The sequence below is a fragment of the Rhineura floridana genome, chromosome 10 (genome assembly GCF_030035675.1).
Source record: "Rhineura floridana isolate rRhiFlo1 chromosome 10, rRhiFlo1.hap2, whole genome shotgun sequence".
Classification (NCBI taxonomy): Eukaryota; Metazoa; Chordata; class Lepidosauria; order Squamata; family Rhineuridae; genus Rhineura; species Rhineura floridana.
In genome coordinates, this window is record NC_084489.1 from 69693794 (window position 1) to 69710144 (window position 16351).

General features: G+C 40.0%; 1 protein-coding gene across 1 annotated transcript in view; it reads left to right on the plus strand.

Annotated features, from left to right (window-relative positions):
- Window positions 1-16351, plus strand: part of CCNY (cyclin Y) — a 143130-nt gene that overhangs the window by 87759 nt on the left and 39020 nt on the right. Inside the window, exons 2-3 of the mRNA XM_061586505.1 lie at window positions 5602-5676; window positions 14778-14812. Of these exons, the coding sequence (XP_061442489.1) occupies window positions 5602-5676; window positions 14778-14812 (110 nt within the window). The remainder of the gene's footprint in view (window positions 1-5601; window positions 5677-14777; window positions 14813-16351) is intronic.

Consider the following 16351-nt stretch of genomic DNA (forward strand, 5'->3'; position numbering starts at 1 on the left):
GATTTCTTGAAGCAAATAATTGCAATGTTATTCCTCTATATTAGTGAAGTGGGTGTATCATATGTGAACAAGCTAGGCAACAAATCAGGGAGAGTGCAGGAGTTATTATTATTAATTAAATTTCTATCCCACCCCTCCTCCCAGAAGGAGATCATGGCGGAAAAAACACACACTAAATCATATTTAAAGCATCTTAAAAACAAAACATCTTTAAAAAGTCTTAAAAAATATCTTTAAAACATCTTTTTTTAAAAAAAACAACCTAAAGACAATTCCAACACAGATGTAGAGTGGGATAATGCAAAATGCAGCAGCCAGAATGTTAACTGGAGCACGGGGCAGGGAGCATATCACCCCTGTGCTTTATTTATTTATTTATTTATTTATTTATTTCATTTCATTTCATTTCATTTCTAGACCGCCCATAGCCAGTAGCTCTCTGGGTGGTGTACAAAACGAGGTTAAAATACAATATAGAATAAAATCAGTAACAAAACATTAAACATAAAACATAAAACATTAAACATTAAAACATTAAAATGCCTGGGAGTATAGCCAGGTCTTAACCTGGCACCTAAAAGAAAGAACCGTAGGCACCAGGCGTATTTCCTCCGGTAAGCTGTTCCACAATTCGGGGGCCATCACAGAGAAGGCCCTAGATCTAGTAACAGTCCTCCGGGCATCCTGGTGAGTTGGTACCCGGAGGAGGGCCTTCGATACTGAACGAAGTGAGCGGGTAGGTTCATAGCGGGAGAGGCGTTCCACTGGCTCCCAATTTGTTTCCGAGCCCAATTCAAAGTGCTGGTTTTGACCTTTAAAGCCCTAAATGACCTTGGACCAGTGTACTTAAGGGACCGCTTACGCCCATATGTTCTTAGCCTGGATTTAAGATCATCTACCTCTTGTCTCCTCTGCATGCCCGGAATGAAAGAAATTAGATTGTCAGGCACACGGGAGAGAGCCTTTTCAATTGTGGCCCCCAGACTTTGGAATTCCCTGTCCCAAGAAGCCCACTTTGCTCCCTCCCTGATGGTCTTCCGGAAACTTGTAAAAACTGTTTTGTTCCGGAGAGCCTTTGGTTGGGACTGACGGGTCAGCCTGACACTGTTTTAAGTTTTTTATCTTTTATTTTTATCTTTTAAGTTCTTTTATTCTCACCTTCTTATATGTGTTGTATGCACATATATACATGTTTTATGTTTGTATGTGTATGCATAATGCATTTTATGTATGTATGTGCATAATGCATTTTATGTATTTTAATCGTATTTTATACTTTTTAATTTACTGTAATTTTTAATGTTTTATTGTGTATTTTATTGTGTATTTTATTATATATGTGTGCGATTTAATTGTAGCCGCCCTGAGTGCACTATTGTAGGGTAGAAGGGCGGGATAGAAATATTTTAAATAAATAAATAAATAAATAAGGTCTCTACTTAAAAGGCTTGTTGAAAGAGGAAAGGTCTTCAATAGGCACTGAAAAGACAACAGCAGTGGTGCCTTTCTAATATTTAAGTTGGCTCCTAGAGTTAGACCCCCTGTGCACTACACATTTAAAGCAGTATATACCACTTTAAACAGTCATGGGAACTGAGAATCCTGGGAACTGTAGTTTGTTCAGGGTGTTGAGAGTTGCTAGGACACCCCTATTCCCTTAATGGAGCTACAATTCCCAGAATGGTTTAACAATCAATCCCTCTTCTCAGGAAACTCTGGAGCTGAGAAGTGGAGGTTATGGGCAGAGCTTGGAAAAGTTACTTTTTTGAACTACAACTCCCATCAGCCCAATCCAGTGGCCATGTTGGCTGGGGCTGATTGGAGTTGTAGTTCAAAAAAGTAACTTTTCCAAGCTCTGGTTATGGGGTGAGTTAGGAGAGTGAAAAGAGTTAAAATCTGCTTTTGAATCTGCCATTCTTCCCTTCTTTGAAACTTTTTTGTGGATCCCCACTTTTGTATTAGCAGCATTAGTAGCATTGTCCTGCAAATGAGTCTACAACATTTGTTATGATGTATGTGTATATATATCCTCCTCTAGGATGCACACTTTAATGTGGTGAAGGGGTTTGAGAGTGTTGAAGAAGCTGAGAGCAATTCTGTCAGGAGTCTAGACCAAGAGGTCGGATTACCCAAGGCAGAATGCTCAAAGCTGAGACACCAGACTAAGATGCATCCACACTCAGAGGAAGGCAATGGTAAACCACCTCTGAATGTCTCTTACCATGAAAACCCTATGAACAGAGTATCCAAAATGCAACACGAGATAGTGCTGGAAGATGAGACCCCTAGGTCAGAAGGCACTCACTGAGCTACTGGGGAAGAACAGTGGACAAGTACGAGTAGCGCTTTGACTAATGATGCCACTGGGTCAAAGCTGAATGGAAGCCCAGAGGCTGATGTGCACAGATGCGAAAGGAGAGTCCTGATTTGTACGACGTACACAATAGGAACATGGAATGTGAGAAGCATGAACCAGGGAAAGTTAGAAATTGTTATGCAAGAAATGTTATGCAAGAAATGGAATGCATCAACATTACAACACTTGGTGTGAGTGAATTAAAATGGATGGGAATAGGGCACTTTCAATCAGGTAACTATAAAATATTGTATGCAGGAAATAAGAAATTAAGAAGAAACGAGGTTACTTTAATAGTGAGAAGTGATGTAGCAAAAGGAATTATGAACTATAATGCAAGGTCTGAGCGAGTGATATCAATGAGATTTAATGGGAAACCTATTAACATAACCATCATCCAAGTATACACTCCAACGGTAAACACAGAGGAAGAGGAATTGGAGAAATTTTACACAGAAGTACAGGAAGAAATCACACAGCAAAACAAGATGTTCTGATAATCATGGGGGACTGGAAGTAGGGGACAGAGAAGAACTAGGAATTGTGGGGAAATGGGGCTTAGGAGATAGAAATGAAGCAGGAGAAAGACTTATTGAATTCTGTGAAGCCAATAATTTGTTTCTTGCAAACACGTTTTTTGAGCAACCAAAATGACGACTGTACACGTGGACATCACCAAATGGTCAATATAAGAATCAAATTGATTATATAATTGATAGCAGATGATGGAGAAGTTCCATACTTTCTGTAAAAATAAGCCCAGGAGCAGACTGCGGTACAGATCATGAACTGGTCGTATTGAATATCAGAGGAAAGCTAAAGAAGAAGAACAAAGCAATCATAATGCCAAAATACAGTTTAAATAACATTCCAGAAGAATATAAAGATCAAATAAGGAACAGATTTGAGGCTTTAAACTTAGTTGATATAGAACCAGAAGAGCTATGGATTGAAGTCAGAGACATTATCAGGGAAGAATGCAAAAAGACAATACATCTAGTTAAAAAGACAGAAAGACAGCAATGGATGACTGACAAAACTCTTAAAATGGTTAAAGAGAGAAGAAAAGCAAAAGGAGACAAAAACACAGTTAGAACCCTAAATGCAATAATACAGCGACTAGTACAGCCTTTCCCAACTAGTGGGCCACCAGATGATGTTGGACCACAACTCCCATCAGCCTCAGCCAGCATTGCCAATGGTCAGGAAAGATGGGAATTGTGGTCCAACAACATCTGGTGGCCCACTAGTTGGGAAAGGCTGGACTAGTACGTAGGGACAAAGAGAACTATTACAATTGTTATTGTATAGAAATAGAAGAGGACAACAAAAAGGGCAGAACAAGAGCCCTATTCCAAAAGATTACAGAAATTTAAGGGAAATTTAAACCAAGAGTAGGGATGTTGAATAATCAACAGGGGAACACACTGACTGACCAAGATGAAATAAAAGGAAGATGGAAGCAATACACTGAAGAACTCTGTAAGAGAGATGCAAGGATGAGAGATTCATTCACAGAGGAACTGTATGATGAAGAACCAGAAAGTTTAGAATGTGAGGGGAAAGCTGCTCTTAAAATACTTGGAAGATACAAAGGAAACAAAGAAACTAGGAACAGATGGCATACCAATAGAGTTGCTACAAGTTACTGAGACTGAATCTGTCCAAATTTTGACAAAAATTTTCAGCAAATATGGAAAAGAAAACAATGGCCCACAGACTGGAAGTGTTCAATATACACCCCAATTCCAAAGAAAGGAGATCGAAGGGAATGTAGTAATTATTGAACTATTGCCTTAAAATCCCATGCAAGTAAAGTAGTGCTCAAGATTCTACAACAAAGGCTCTTACCATATATGGAGAGAGAAATGCTAAAGGTCCAAGCTGGATTTAGAAAGGGAAGAGGTACCAGAGATCATATCGTAAACATATGTTGGATAATGGAACAGACCAAGGGATTTCAGAAGAAAATCACCCTGTGCTTTATAGATTACAGCAAAGCCTTTGATTGTGTAGATTACGAAAAACTATGGAATGCTTTAAAAGAAATGGGGGTGCCACAGCATCTGATTGTCTTGATGCTCAACATATACTGTGGACAAGAGGCTACTGTAAGGACAGAATATGGTGAAACCGATTGGTTCCCAAAGGATGTATCACTGGACACTAAAGTCAGGATCATTCAGACCATGGTATTCCCAATCTCTGTGTATGGATGTGAAAATTGGACAGTGAAAAAAGCTTGTAAGGGAAAAATCAACTCATTTGAAGTGTGGTGTTGGAGGAGAGCTTTGTGGGTACCATGGAAGGTGAAAAAGACAAATAATTGGATGTTAGAACAAATGGAACCAGAACTATCACTAGAAGCTAAAATGATGAAACTGAGGTTATCATACTTTGGACACATCATGAGAAGACATGATTCACTAGAAGAGACCATAATGCTGGGGAAAACAGAAGGGAGTAGAAAAAGAGGAAGGCCAAACAAGAGATAGATTGATTCCATAAAGGAAGCCACAGACCTGAACTTACAAGATCTGAATAGGGTGGTTTGTAACAGATGCTATTGGAGGTTGCTGATCCATAGGGTTGCCATAAGTCGAAATTGACTATGTTAATCATTTATTGCTTTTATACAGAGTTTTGTGCTGGTTCCCTGGAAGCATTTTTACTCACTGCAAGTTATTAAGGAAGGCACTGTTTACAAGCCTGTAATAGTATGCCTACTTTCTACATGTTTCTCTAAGGAGTTCAGGAAAGTGGACGTGGTTTCCACCTCCCTCCTTTTTTTAACTTCATAGAAACCTGTGTTGTAGGTTACAGTCAGGCTTAGAGATAGTGATTGTTCCAAGTTCAACAAATGAGCTTCATGGCTAAGTTGACTTCTGAACCCAGGGCACCTCTATCCAAGTCTAGCATGTTATTATTTCATTATACTGGCTCATCCTACTTGCATCTTGTCAACTGTCAGTTCCATGTCTGAATATGATCTCAGTGGATGTGATGGTAATTGACGCCCTTCTGTGAAGGATTTGCACATTACATTATTTGTGTGTATGGAGAGGCACAAGTGATTCTTACTTCTACAAAACCCACTTGAAAATATATCTGAACAGGCTCAATGCTTTAAAGGGAATTGGCTGTGGGAGTAGATTCTCAAGGCCATAGAGTTATATGGTTACTTAAAGATGGATTAATGTGTGACATTCTTTTAATATTCTGTCTTTTCCCCCTTTTCTTTCAAGATCTGAACATGGAGTTCAACCCATCAGATCACCCGCGGGCCAGCACAATCTTCCTCAGCAAATCTCAAACAGATGGTAGGTCACCAATTTTATTATATTGTCAGAAGAACCACTATTGTTCAACATGTAAAGATATTGCTGTTTCATGAACGCTTTATAATACACATGTGGCCTTATTGTAGGACTGTATCTGATAACAATTGGGAGAGAGGTGTACCAACTGTCCTTCACTAGCAAAGAACTGTGATGCATCACCTTGGCATTTATAGGGCAAATTGTCTAACACAAATGCATTGAATCAAGATGTCATTGACCTCAGTTGCACACTGTGATAAACCATCAGGAAGCAACATGGTAGTGCATGCTACTGAATTCCTTCCATTTTGCCGCTCCCTTTCTTGAGTCAGGGGCAACAAACCATGAGCCTTGGCATACTGTGATGTGCAAAGCAGCACTTGTATCTCTCCAAACAAACCAGTCTTGGATAACTGATTGTGAAGCACTAGTTCGCATGTCACAGTAAGCCATGGCAGAGGAAGGGCAGAGCAAGATGGGAGCATGCACCAGCGTACTGCTTGTTCACACTAAGCTATGGTTTATATCTTACTTGACATTCAAATGGGGCCAAAACCAGGAATTAATCATGCAAAGACTTTCAACTTAAACATGTTTGTTTATGGATAAGTTCCAATAAGCATGTTTTGGTAGAGAGTCTTTGCATGATTTTATTTTCATTTTTCAGGGCCTTAACAAAATAATATGCAAGAGTAATAATCTAGCTTTCTTTTGATCCACAAAAGCCAATCTAATCTCTCTCTTGTTTTAAAAAGTTCCATCAGCCAACGGGCTGGATACAGTCCAATAGGTGAGGGTCCAAACACACTTTAATCCCATTTTCTAAGACCACTTGTGTTCCTATGTGCTATTGATTCTCAATGAGGGTGATATTTAATAGTGAATCACTGCATTTCGGCTACTAAATTATTTATTTAGGGTTTTTTAACTCCAGATCCTTTATGTATTTTATCTACAATTCATGTTTCCATTATACAGACACAATCGACTAGTGAAGTGTATTGAAACTGATGTATTGTAGCACAGAATTCTGATCTAACTCTATGCAAGTCTTCCTTTTAAAAAGGCTATGAGGTAAAATCTTGCTTTTTTCTATAAATTATTGGGCGTTACATAGAATAATATGAGCCCACATATTCAGGTGTGTGGCAACCCACAAAGAATGGCTTTCTCTTGTACCAAATAAGTAGGCTGAGAGACAGTTCTTTTCTCAAGGCAACCCCTTGAAAAGCCAAGCAAGGACTTGAAGCTAGTTGCAACACGTTTTCCAGTGAACCACACAGGGCCATGTTGTAAATGATGATTTGTTTTACAAACAGGCAAGAGTTACTTATCAGAAACTTTTGGTATAATTTTTGCCAAGTTAGTTCAAGTGGAGAGGCTTGCATTTGCTGAGGCTCTCACGAACTGTATTCGTTCCTCGAGAGTTGTGGCGAGTGATTTATAACGTCATTCTTGCAGGCTGCACGCTTTAAAAATAAAATGCAGACTTTCTCTTTGTGCTCATTGATCAGTGGAGTTGAACATCATCATTTATTAGTCTGGGTTTTTACCTCCCTGGAAACTAATGTGTTTGCCTTGGAGTGAATCTTGATGTAATCAGAGTAGAGGGGAGATTCATTTACTGTTGGCTTATTCAATCTGTAGTGTTGGGCCTGAATGATTATCGGTTCCCCCCACCCCAAAGCTGTCAGATGTAATAAGTGGCAACCATGATGTCTGTGAAACATTTGCTAGAAATTCCTGCCAAAAAAGGCAGTCCTCTGTTAAGTTTCTTCTTCCCTCTCCGTAAGATCATGTCCTGACATTCAGGGCCAGTGCTGGGTTTGAGGGGGCTCTGGGAAAGATGCTCTTTGTATCTCTCCCCCCCCCACTACACCACCGTGGTGGACTCACCCCAGGGAAAGGAAGAGAGCGATGTCTGCTGCATGTGCTTTCCTTAGCACTGCTCTGCTAAAGACCAAGTTGGTCACTGGCACCCTTCCTTGGCCCTGCATACCACCTGCAGTCTGACCCCTGTAACCTTGCCAGGCCAGGCGGTAGTAGTTGGCACAAGAGGCAAAGCTCTGCCAAGTGCTCAGCAGAAAGATGCTGAGTCAGGTGTCTGCTGGAGCTGCCACCATCTTTATTACCCCAGAATGCCTTGGGACCCCAATATGCAAGAGGCGATCTGGAGTAATAAAGTTGTTGGTGCCTTACAGCCACTTTGCTTGGGACTTTTGTCAGAGCACTGGGTGATTTTGTTTTTAAAAAAGAACATAAGAAGAGCCTGCTGGATCAGACCAAAGGCCCATTTAGCCCAGCATCTTGTTCTCACAGTAGTCAGCCTAATGCCCATGAGAAGCCCAGAAGTAGGAGCTGAGTGCAATAGCATTCTCCCCATTTGTTTTCCCCAGCAACTAGTATTCAGAGCATACTGCCTCCAACAGTGAAGGCAGAACATAGCCATCAGCCTGACACTGTTTTAAGTTTTTTTTCTTTTTTCTTTTATTTTTATTTTTAAGTTCTTTTATTTTCACTTTCTTATATGTATATGCACATATATACATGTTTTCTGTTTGTATGTGTATGCATAATGCATTTTATTTATTTTAATAGTATTTTATATATTTTAATTTACTGTAATGTTTTATGTTTTAGTGTGTATTTTTTGGTGTATTTCATTATATATGTGTGCGATTTTATTGTAGCCACCCTGAGTGGCCTATTGTAGGGTAGAAGGGTGGGATAGAAATATTTTAAATTAATAAATCATTGCTAGTAGCCACTGATCGTCTTCTGCTCCATGAGGTTTGGGTTTTTTTTAACTATGTCAGCCCTAGTGGGCCCTGACATCTGCTCTGCCATGGAGGGCCCTGACATCTGCTAACACCATTAGGGTGTACGTTTCCCTGATCTTGCTCTGTGTAATTGACTGCTGTGTGTCTGGTCAGGGAAATCTACTTCAAAATGGCATCAGGACATGAGGTAAGCTGTACAACATGAGAAAGACAGCCTTCCTCATCCTGTCCCTTCCATATGTTTTGAACCACAGTTCTCATCATCCTTGACCATTGGCCATGTTGTTGAGAGTTACTCCAAAACTTCTGGAGGGCACCATGTTGGGGAAGGCTGATAAAAAAGATACCTCTTTAACAGCAGACCTGTTTTTGTATAGTGTTTACTTTTGCCCTAATCCAAGAGCAGCATTAGCAAATCAGTGTGCAATGTGTGATTTTTATCCTTCTTTTTCCACAGTTCTGTAAACCTTATTGGATGCTGAGACTAAGATGAACCCCAATGGGGAATTGATTTCTGTGAACACTTTTGCACCATCACATGCCTTTGAGTGTTTTTTCAGGGTATGCGAGTCTGAAGAAGCACAATATAACATCATGGCCCATCAGATTTGGCTTCAGGGTGGTGTCACTGAAGGCAAACAAAGCTATCACATTTTTTCCACTCTGAATGGAGGCTGGAAGAGGGAACACATTAGCCTGTTTCCAAGACAAGTAAATTATGTAGTTTGGCAAAACAGTGTGTGTCATCCTGATCAGTTGGGGCAACAGAACACACTCCCTTTCACCCTTCCTTTCCAATGCCCATTTACAGCAGTATACTTTACTTTGCCTTCCCTTAAGGTAGCGGAATCTATGTGGTACCATGATATCATTATGTTCTCTATGTGATTCTTGATTGGCTAGGATTGCATAGTGAAGCAGGAAGAAGCCACAGAATTAGCAATGAAACACTCTCTAATAACGGCTACAAACAGATGTGAAAAAAATGTGAATGGTCAGAAAAATATAGGGCTTTGGGGGAAAATTTTCCACATCGGAGATGCTTGTGAATGAACATTTGGTCCATACTTGCAGTTCAGTGATTTGTTGTTCCAACATAAGCAAGGAATATTGCATCCCAGTGATTGTAAAAATGGATTACATTTTAGACCACTGTTCCATTTTTTGTGTTATTTTTAGTCTACTACATTCTTAAGTTAATGGCCATAGCATGGAAAAGCTTCTCAGTGGTAAAACTCCTTTTGTACTCCAGTGCAGTTGTCCTGTACTTGAAGTGTGAAGTAAAAGGAAAAGCATTGCTAGGCAGTGGTTTCTTTTCTAGGTTTGTTCTCAGATGTTTGTCTATCAGGATACTACCATCCTTGTCCATTTTTGTTGTAGCTTAGGACAGGGAGGCAGTCTGTCCTTTGGAACAACTTGCATTTACTGTGAAAAGCTGGCCAGATGCTTAGTTGCATGCTGGTTCTGGTCAACAGTGTGGACCTCTGCAAACAAGAGTAGGCGGTCAAATGCCAGGACTGCAGGAAACAGGAATCCTAAGATATACCAAGCACCTGGAACCTGGAAAGATGGCCAAAGACAAAACAAAAAGGAAATATCTATTTCTACAGCCTACTCAGATTTTCAGAACTTGGTCAAAACTGTTTTATTTGCCTGGGATTTGAATGAATATTGTTGCTGATTGTTTCTGTTGCTGCTGGAATTTTACTAATTATTCTGTTTTGTTGGTGTGTTATGTTTTCTGCTGCTTTATTGTCTTTATTATGTAACTTTTGTCATTTTTATCATCATATTATGCTGTGTTTAAATTTCTTTGCTGTTGTGTTTTTAATTGTATGCAGCTTTGTGAATTTTTTGGAATTTAAAAAGGTGGAGCACAAATAGATAAAATAGACAAATTAGTGCTCAGCCCATATTTTCTGACATTTGTCAGAGGCATTCAGGTTCCTTTTTGTTGTTGCTGTTAGAAGACCGTAGCTGTATATGTGCCCATTTCTGATCCCCTGGGTTGCAGCCCGTATCTTTGCATAATAAATGGGAACATCTTTTATTGTCATGCAGCCTCTCGCGCCCAAAACACTGTTCAGAATTTCTAAATTTAGGCCATGCTTGCAAAAGATGTGAAATTCCATTCCCAAAATAAGACTGATGGCATTGTGGAAGCCAAAGAAGAGCAGTTGGCAAGTAGGCTCTGGTGTTAGGAACAAATTCAATACACATCTGAATTGCTAGTTATGGACAAAACAGGAGAAGATGCATGTGGCTCTCTCATCTGAAGCCCCGGGATAAGGGGGGTCAGAAGAAGAGCATGACACAGGTCCAGGGATAGTTTTAAAGATCCAGTGACAAATTAAAAAATGAAACGAAACTCTGTCCAGGAACAGGGTGTTAGCACGGCCTGCGTCAAGCGTCAGCATGGTCACACATCTGTCAAGGGCCCAAACCCCAGCAGGGGGCCACTGAAAAGAACCCCCTGGACCTTTTCCTCTTCGCCATTACATCTTGCTTGTTTCCCTGCCTCTCTCAGTCTGGCCCAGACAACTATGGTGGTGAGAGGGAAGAGCAAAAGACGCCACTGCCTTCTTGCCATTGTCTCTGCCTGGCAAGCAAATAGGTGACAGCAGCGATGAGTAAGAGAAGCAGCTGCAGCAGCTGGTGATAATGATGGTGACGAGGTAGATTCACTGAGGGGAGGGAACGCCATGGAGGGTATCTTGCCTAACTGCCCTCCAAAACCTGGAGTTTCAGTCACTGGGTGCTAGGCTGCAAGGAGACTTGTCTGGTGTTTTGAGGGCTGCATACCTTCCTGAGAGTACTGCTTTGGCAAAGGAAAGAGGAAGGCTATTCTTTTCAAAAGGGACTTCATGCTTCAACTGTTTATAAACAGACAGTTCTACAGATGCGGCCACTGATTTGCCTCAATTTTGTCTTATGTCCTGAAATTTCCCCATAGTTCTTTATAATGTCAATCAGTCTTGGGGAGGGGTAATTTTAGGCAGGTGTGAGTGGGTTGTAGGGATGGGTGAGAATTTAGAGTCAGTTAGCATTTCAAGCTGATCTATGCAATCCTCACTTTCCAACACAGCCATCCTTTGAAATTCACGTTTATTTGAATTTTGTGATGCAGTTCGCCAGCCGGACAGCGTTCACAAAAATGCTTATGTTAAGGGAAAGTGTGCATAAAAATGAATATACAAATATAAATAACATTCAAAAATTCATTATATTACAAGAAATGGCTTGCAAAAATATGTGTGTTAGTCAGAACTGCCTACATAAATGTGTATTTTTAGGAGAAATTCACACTCAAGTGCTAGAGAATTTTCATGAGGATTTTTTTTAAAAAAAATTGCGACTTGCTGCAGAAATGTGGATAACTGAATTTAAGCTTGGAAACTGAGAAAACAGAAATTGACAGATGTTTCCATCCCTAGTGGGTTGTGGATCTTGATTGATGGTATCTCTCTGACAGTTCATTCAAATGTTTGGGCAGCAAACATTGCTTCTTCACTTTCATCTCCAGCTGCAGAGGGAGGGCACTATTTTTAATGTTGACTGTACCTGTGAAGACTTGCTGCATTTTGACCAAGTCAGATCACTGACTCTTATCTAGTTCAGTGGCTCTCCAAGGTCTTGAGCAGAGGCCTTTCCCAACCCTGCTCCTTGAGGTCCCCAGTGTGGGAAAATTTCAATCTTGGATGCCCTTATGTGCAAAGCATATTTGTTTTCCCAGTGCAAAGCTTTGCTCTAAAGCTTTTCTTTATTTTAAAATGCCTGTCCTGGCCCTTACGTTCCACATAAGCCTTTGAAGGTGGCTCACAATTTCCTAATGGACAGGCACAACTCTTCCTCTGCCTGAAGTATGGCAGAATATGAATACACAACCTCGCTTGAATCCACCTGTTTGCAAGACCTAAATCACTGAGATGTGCTGGCTTGTGCAACTGGTAACAAATGGCTGCCATATGCAAAAGAAGCCTTGCTTCTTTGCTTTGAGGATACAATTGTGTCTGGGCATTTTAGACTCCATGCCTCTGCAAGCATGTTAAAAATTGAGATGAGCAACGGTAAAGTGACATGGGAAGGAAATGCTGGATACTACTAGAGCCAAGGATGGTGCAGCCTTTTTCAGCCCAGGGGCCACATTCCCTAGTGGGTAGCCTTTCAGGGGCCACATGCCAGTAGTGGGTGGAGCAACAGATGTGACTTTTTGTACAGTAGGCTACAGTCCAGCCACACAAAAGTCTATTCAGGCAAGCAAGAGGCATTATTACAGTTCAAGGACACATTTCAGTTGAACAAAACCCACTGGAGGAGTGTGGAGCTGCGTCACTGAGGGGTGTGGCTTGTGGAGGAGGCATGGCCTGTGGAGAGTCCTGAGGGCCAGGCAGACAGAACTGGAGAGATGCATTTGGCCCACGGGCCTGGGGTTCCCCAACCCTGTATTAGAGCAATGGAGGAGCCTTGTTTGCCTTGGCGTACAGTCTATCTTGATTCGCAGATGTGCAACAACATCTGTAGATGCAACCCCCTCCCCACTGGCTTGCCTCAGTTCAGTAAGACTGTGTGTGTTTGCTGCCAGTACACTTGACAGCTTCAAAAGACCAAAAGAAAATCCAGTTTTCATTTTAGGGGTTTTGGAGAAATAGACTCGGTTTTTCTTTGAACTCATGTAGTCCTTTGCTTAGATCAGTACCAGATAATTCCCCTAACTTGAAGAAATGTTTTTATTCCAGTGCTCAATTATTTAGAAGGTATCAAAATATGAGAAGTTGTAACTGATGTGTAATTATTAACTCAAGGATATTGCCTTTTGTTCTTTTGAAGTCTCCCACTAAAATTATTCCTTACACACTGCAGAAGAGTACAGAAAAGCACTGTAAGATGAAAACAAGTTTTCTTAATTTTAATGCTGCCTAATTTGATTTCTCCTTGCAGCACTAAAAAGCTTAATAGTTAAACTACATTTTAAAAAATTAGATGGAGCACCTGGCTTTAAAAATAAAGCAAATTAAGAAATCGCAGATTGTTATTTTTGTTGGACATTGCAGAAGGTTGTCAGTTTAAGTTTTCAACCTTGACTCAAAACATATTCGATTTCATTTAGGCTTGCAGTCTTACACCTGGGAGTATGTCTCATTGAACTCTAGCTTACTTCTGAGTACTATCTATCTATCTATCTATCTGTCTGTCTGTCTGTCTGTCTGTCTGTCTGTCTGTCTGTCTGTCTGTCTGTCTGTCTGTCTGTCTGTCTGTCTGTCTGTCTGTCTGTCTGTCTATCTATCTATCTATCTATCTATACATATATATACATATATATATACATATATATATATATACATATATATATATATATATATATATACACACACACACACACACACATATATATATATACATATATATATATAGCATTGGATTGTTAATTCTTTTTTTTATGTCGGGCATCAGGCTTTCAACTGGGTGTTACTGTCATCTCAATGAAACACATAATTATTACATTTGGTTCTAAGGTCACCTTTTGAGCAACTCAAAATGATATGATATTTGTCCAGAAAGACTTGTGGGGGAGCAGGGGTGGAATTCCTGCAGGTGTGGGAATTATAGAATATTAGTTATATGATGCCTCTTGCATAAACCACTCAGTGGATTGGCATGAATTAGCTTTTGGAACTACAGCAGACAGGATGCCGATGGAGGAAAAGAGGATGGTGGAGTGAAGCAGTACTGAACCAAGTCATCCAAGGATCTGGAGGCAGTTTAGGCATTCTTTTGATACCAAAAGCTTTGGTTTGTCACCTTACTGAATTGAAACATTTCACCTGAGATCTGGCCGTTAAACATTCTTACAGACCAATGTCTATTAACATTTTAACCGTTAAAAACATGTTTCACCTGTAGGTGCCGTTCAAGTATATCAAAAGCTTTCTTGGCCTTTGGAACTGAGTTCCAATCAAACTGAACAAATGGGCCATATTTAATTAATTAATTAATTAATTAAAAGGATTTACAAACCGCTTAATGTTTTAAAATCTCTTTGCCCTGTACGCTACATAAAACCAGGGCCATTTAAATTTGAAAGCAGAACTTTAATACGTCTTGTTTCAATTTACATATCAGAAACTTCTGATTATTCACTGCCCAGTATTACAGTGAAGTAAAGCTAGGAGATGTTTTCCTCTTCTTTTTGTTAGCATTGTTTCACAAAGGGAAGTAGTTTATATTGTTTTCCAATGGTAGATGTTGGAGTTGGGAGTGGGGAGTTAATTTAGATCAAATGAACTCATATGACGTTTCTACAATGTTTTTGTGTTTTCACAGTGAGAGAAAAACGGAAGAGTCTCTTTATAAACCACGTAAGTGAGAAAAAACTTTTGGGCTGAATAGCATGTTTTGAGTACACACTATAAAATCTAAAAGTCTGCTTTGCAAGCAAATCAGTTGTCTAAATGTACAACCAATGGAGTGCCTAAAGTTATCCAGAGACTGAGGAGGAAGCCTTGTGTGTTTTATAAATTTGTTGCATAAGCCTAAGGCAAGAAAGTGTGCAAAACACCTTGCATTTTAGACTGGGGGTGCAAGCATTTGCCATTTTCTTATCCATTCTTTTAGCCACATATTAGAATGGAAAAGGAAGACGAAGTGGCTTACTGAAAGCCAAATTGTAATGAGTTGAGTTAGTTCCTTGTTTACCAATTCATTTTGTCGTAGTCAGTTAATGCTTCTTGAAAGGTACACTTTTTCAGCACTACTTGTACAGATATGTAGTAGTCTGTAAATACCCTAAAGCAGGGGTTCTTAACCTGTGATCCATGGACCCCAGGAGTCCATGGATGTGCTTCAGAGAGTTGATGAACTGGGTGGGAAAAAATCAACTTCCAATGCAATTAAATACATTTTATGTATTTATTTATTTATCTATCAGGATCCATAGCTTTCATCAGGTTCTCAAAGGGGTCTGTGACCCAAAAATATTAAGAACCACTGCCCTAAAGAAACCCTTTGTCTTTGCGTTAAGGTGTAGCTGGGGGATGTAGATTTCTCAGGATCTTTAAAGTATCTGGGTAGTTGCTGATGAATCTGTAGATCTATGTCAACTCTGAAATTTTAGGGAAATTAATTTAAATGAATGAATATAGAAATATTGCCTTGTAAAATAGGCCATCGTCTATTTTGGTTTTACCATGCTACACATGGATTTTAGGCACAGATGGATTTTAGGTACAGATATCCAGGTATAAAATATGTGTACCTCTGTTCACTTATAAATGGTGTACATGTGTCAGATTTTCATTTTTCTCAATAAAATGCATGCAACGTGAGACCTGATCTTTTTTCAACCCTTGCATCCTTCTGTTTTGTCAAGCATCACAATGGTATAATTGTGCATGTGTCATTTATCATGATTGGTTATTCGAGCTCTACCAGGGTTCGAATCCCCACACAGCCATGAAGCTCACTGAGTGACCTGGGGCTAGTCACTGCCTCTCAGCTCCAAGGAAGGCTATGGTAAACCACTTCTGAATACCGCTTACCATGAGTGGGTCTACTCTGAGTATGGTACTGTTGGATGCAACCCATAATAAATAAACAAACAAAACAAAGCTCTTTCAGATGTTAATCTTTTTTAGTCTGTGCAGATCCTGTTTGCACATTACTTTGAGCGGCATGGTTGTTGCCACCACCTCCATGGCTGCTCCAGGTATGCCACTATCTTCTGCCTGTGTTTCTAAGTCCAGTTGCATAGTAACATACCATACTTGCCATGTCTGCTGCCTTATTCAGAGTGTATACGTGACCAGCATGGTACGTAACCTTCAGTGTACCCTAACCATGTGAATAGAAGATACATAGAGGCTGCACCTGGCAACCAAGAGGACTTCTGTATCTTTAAA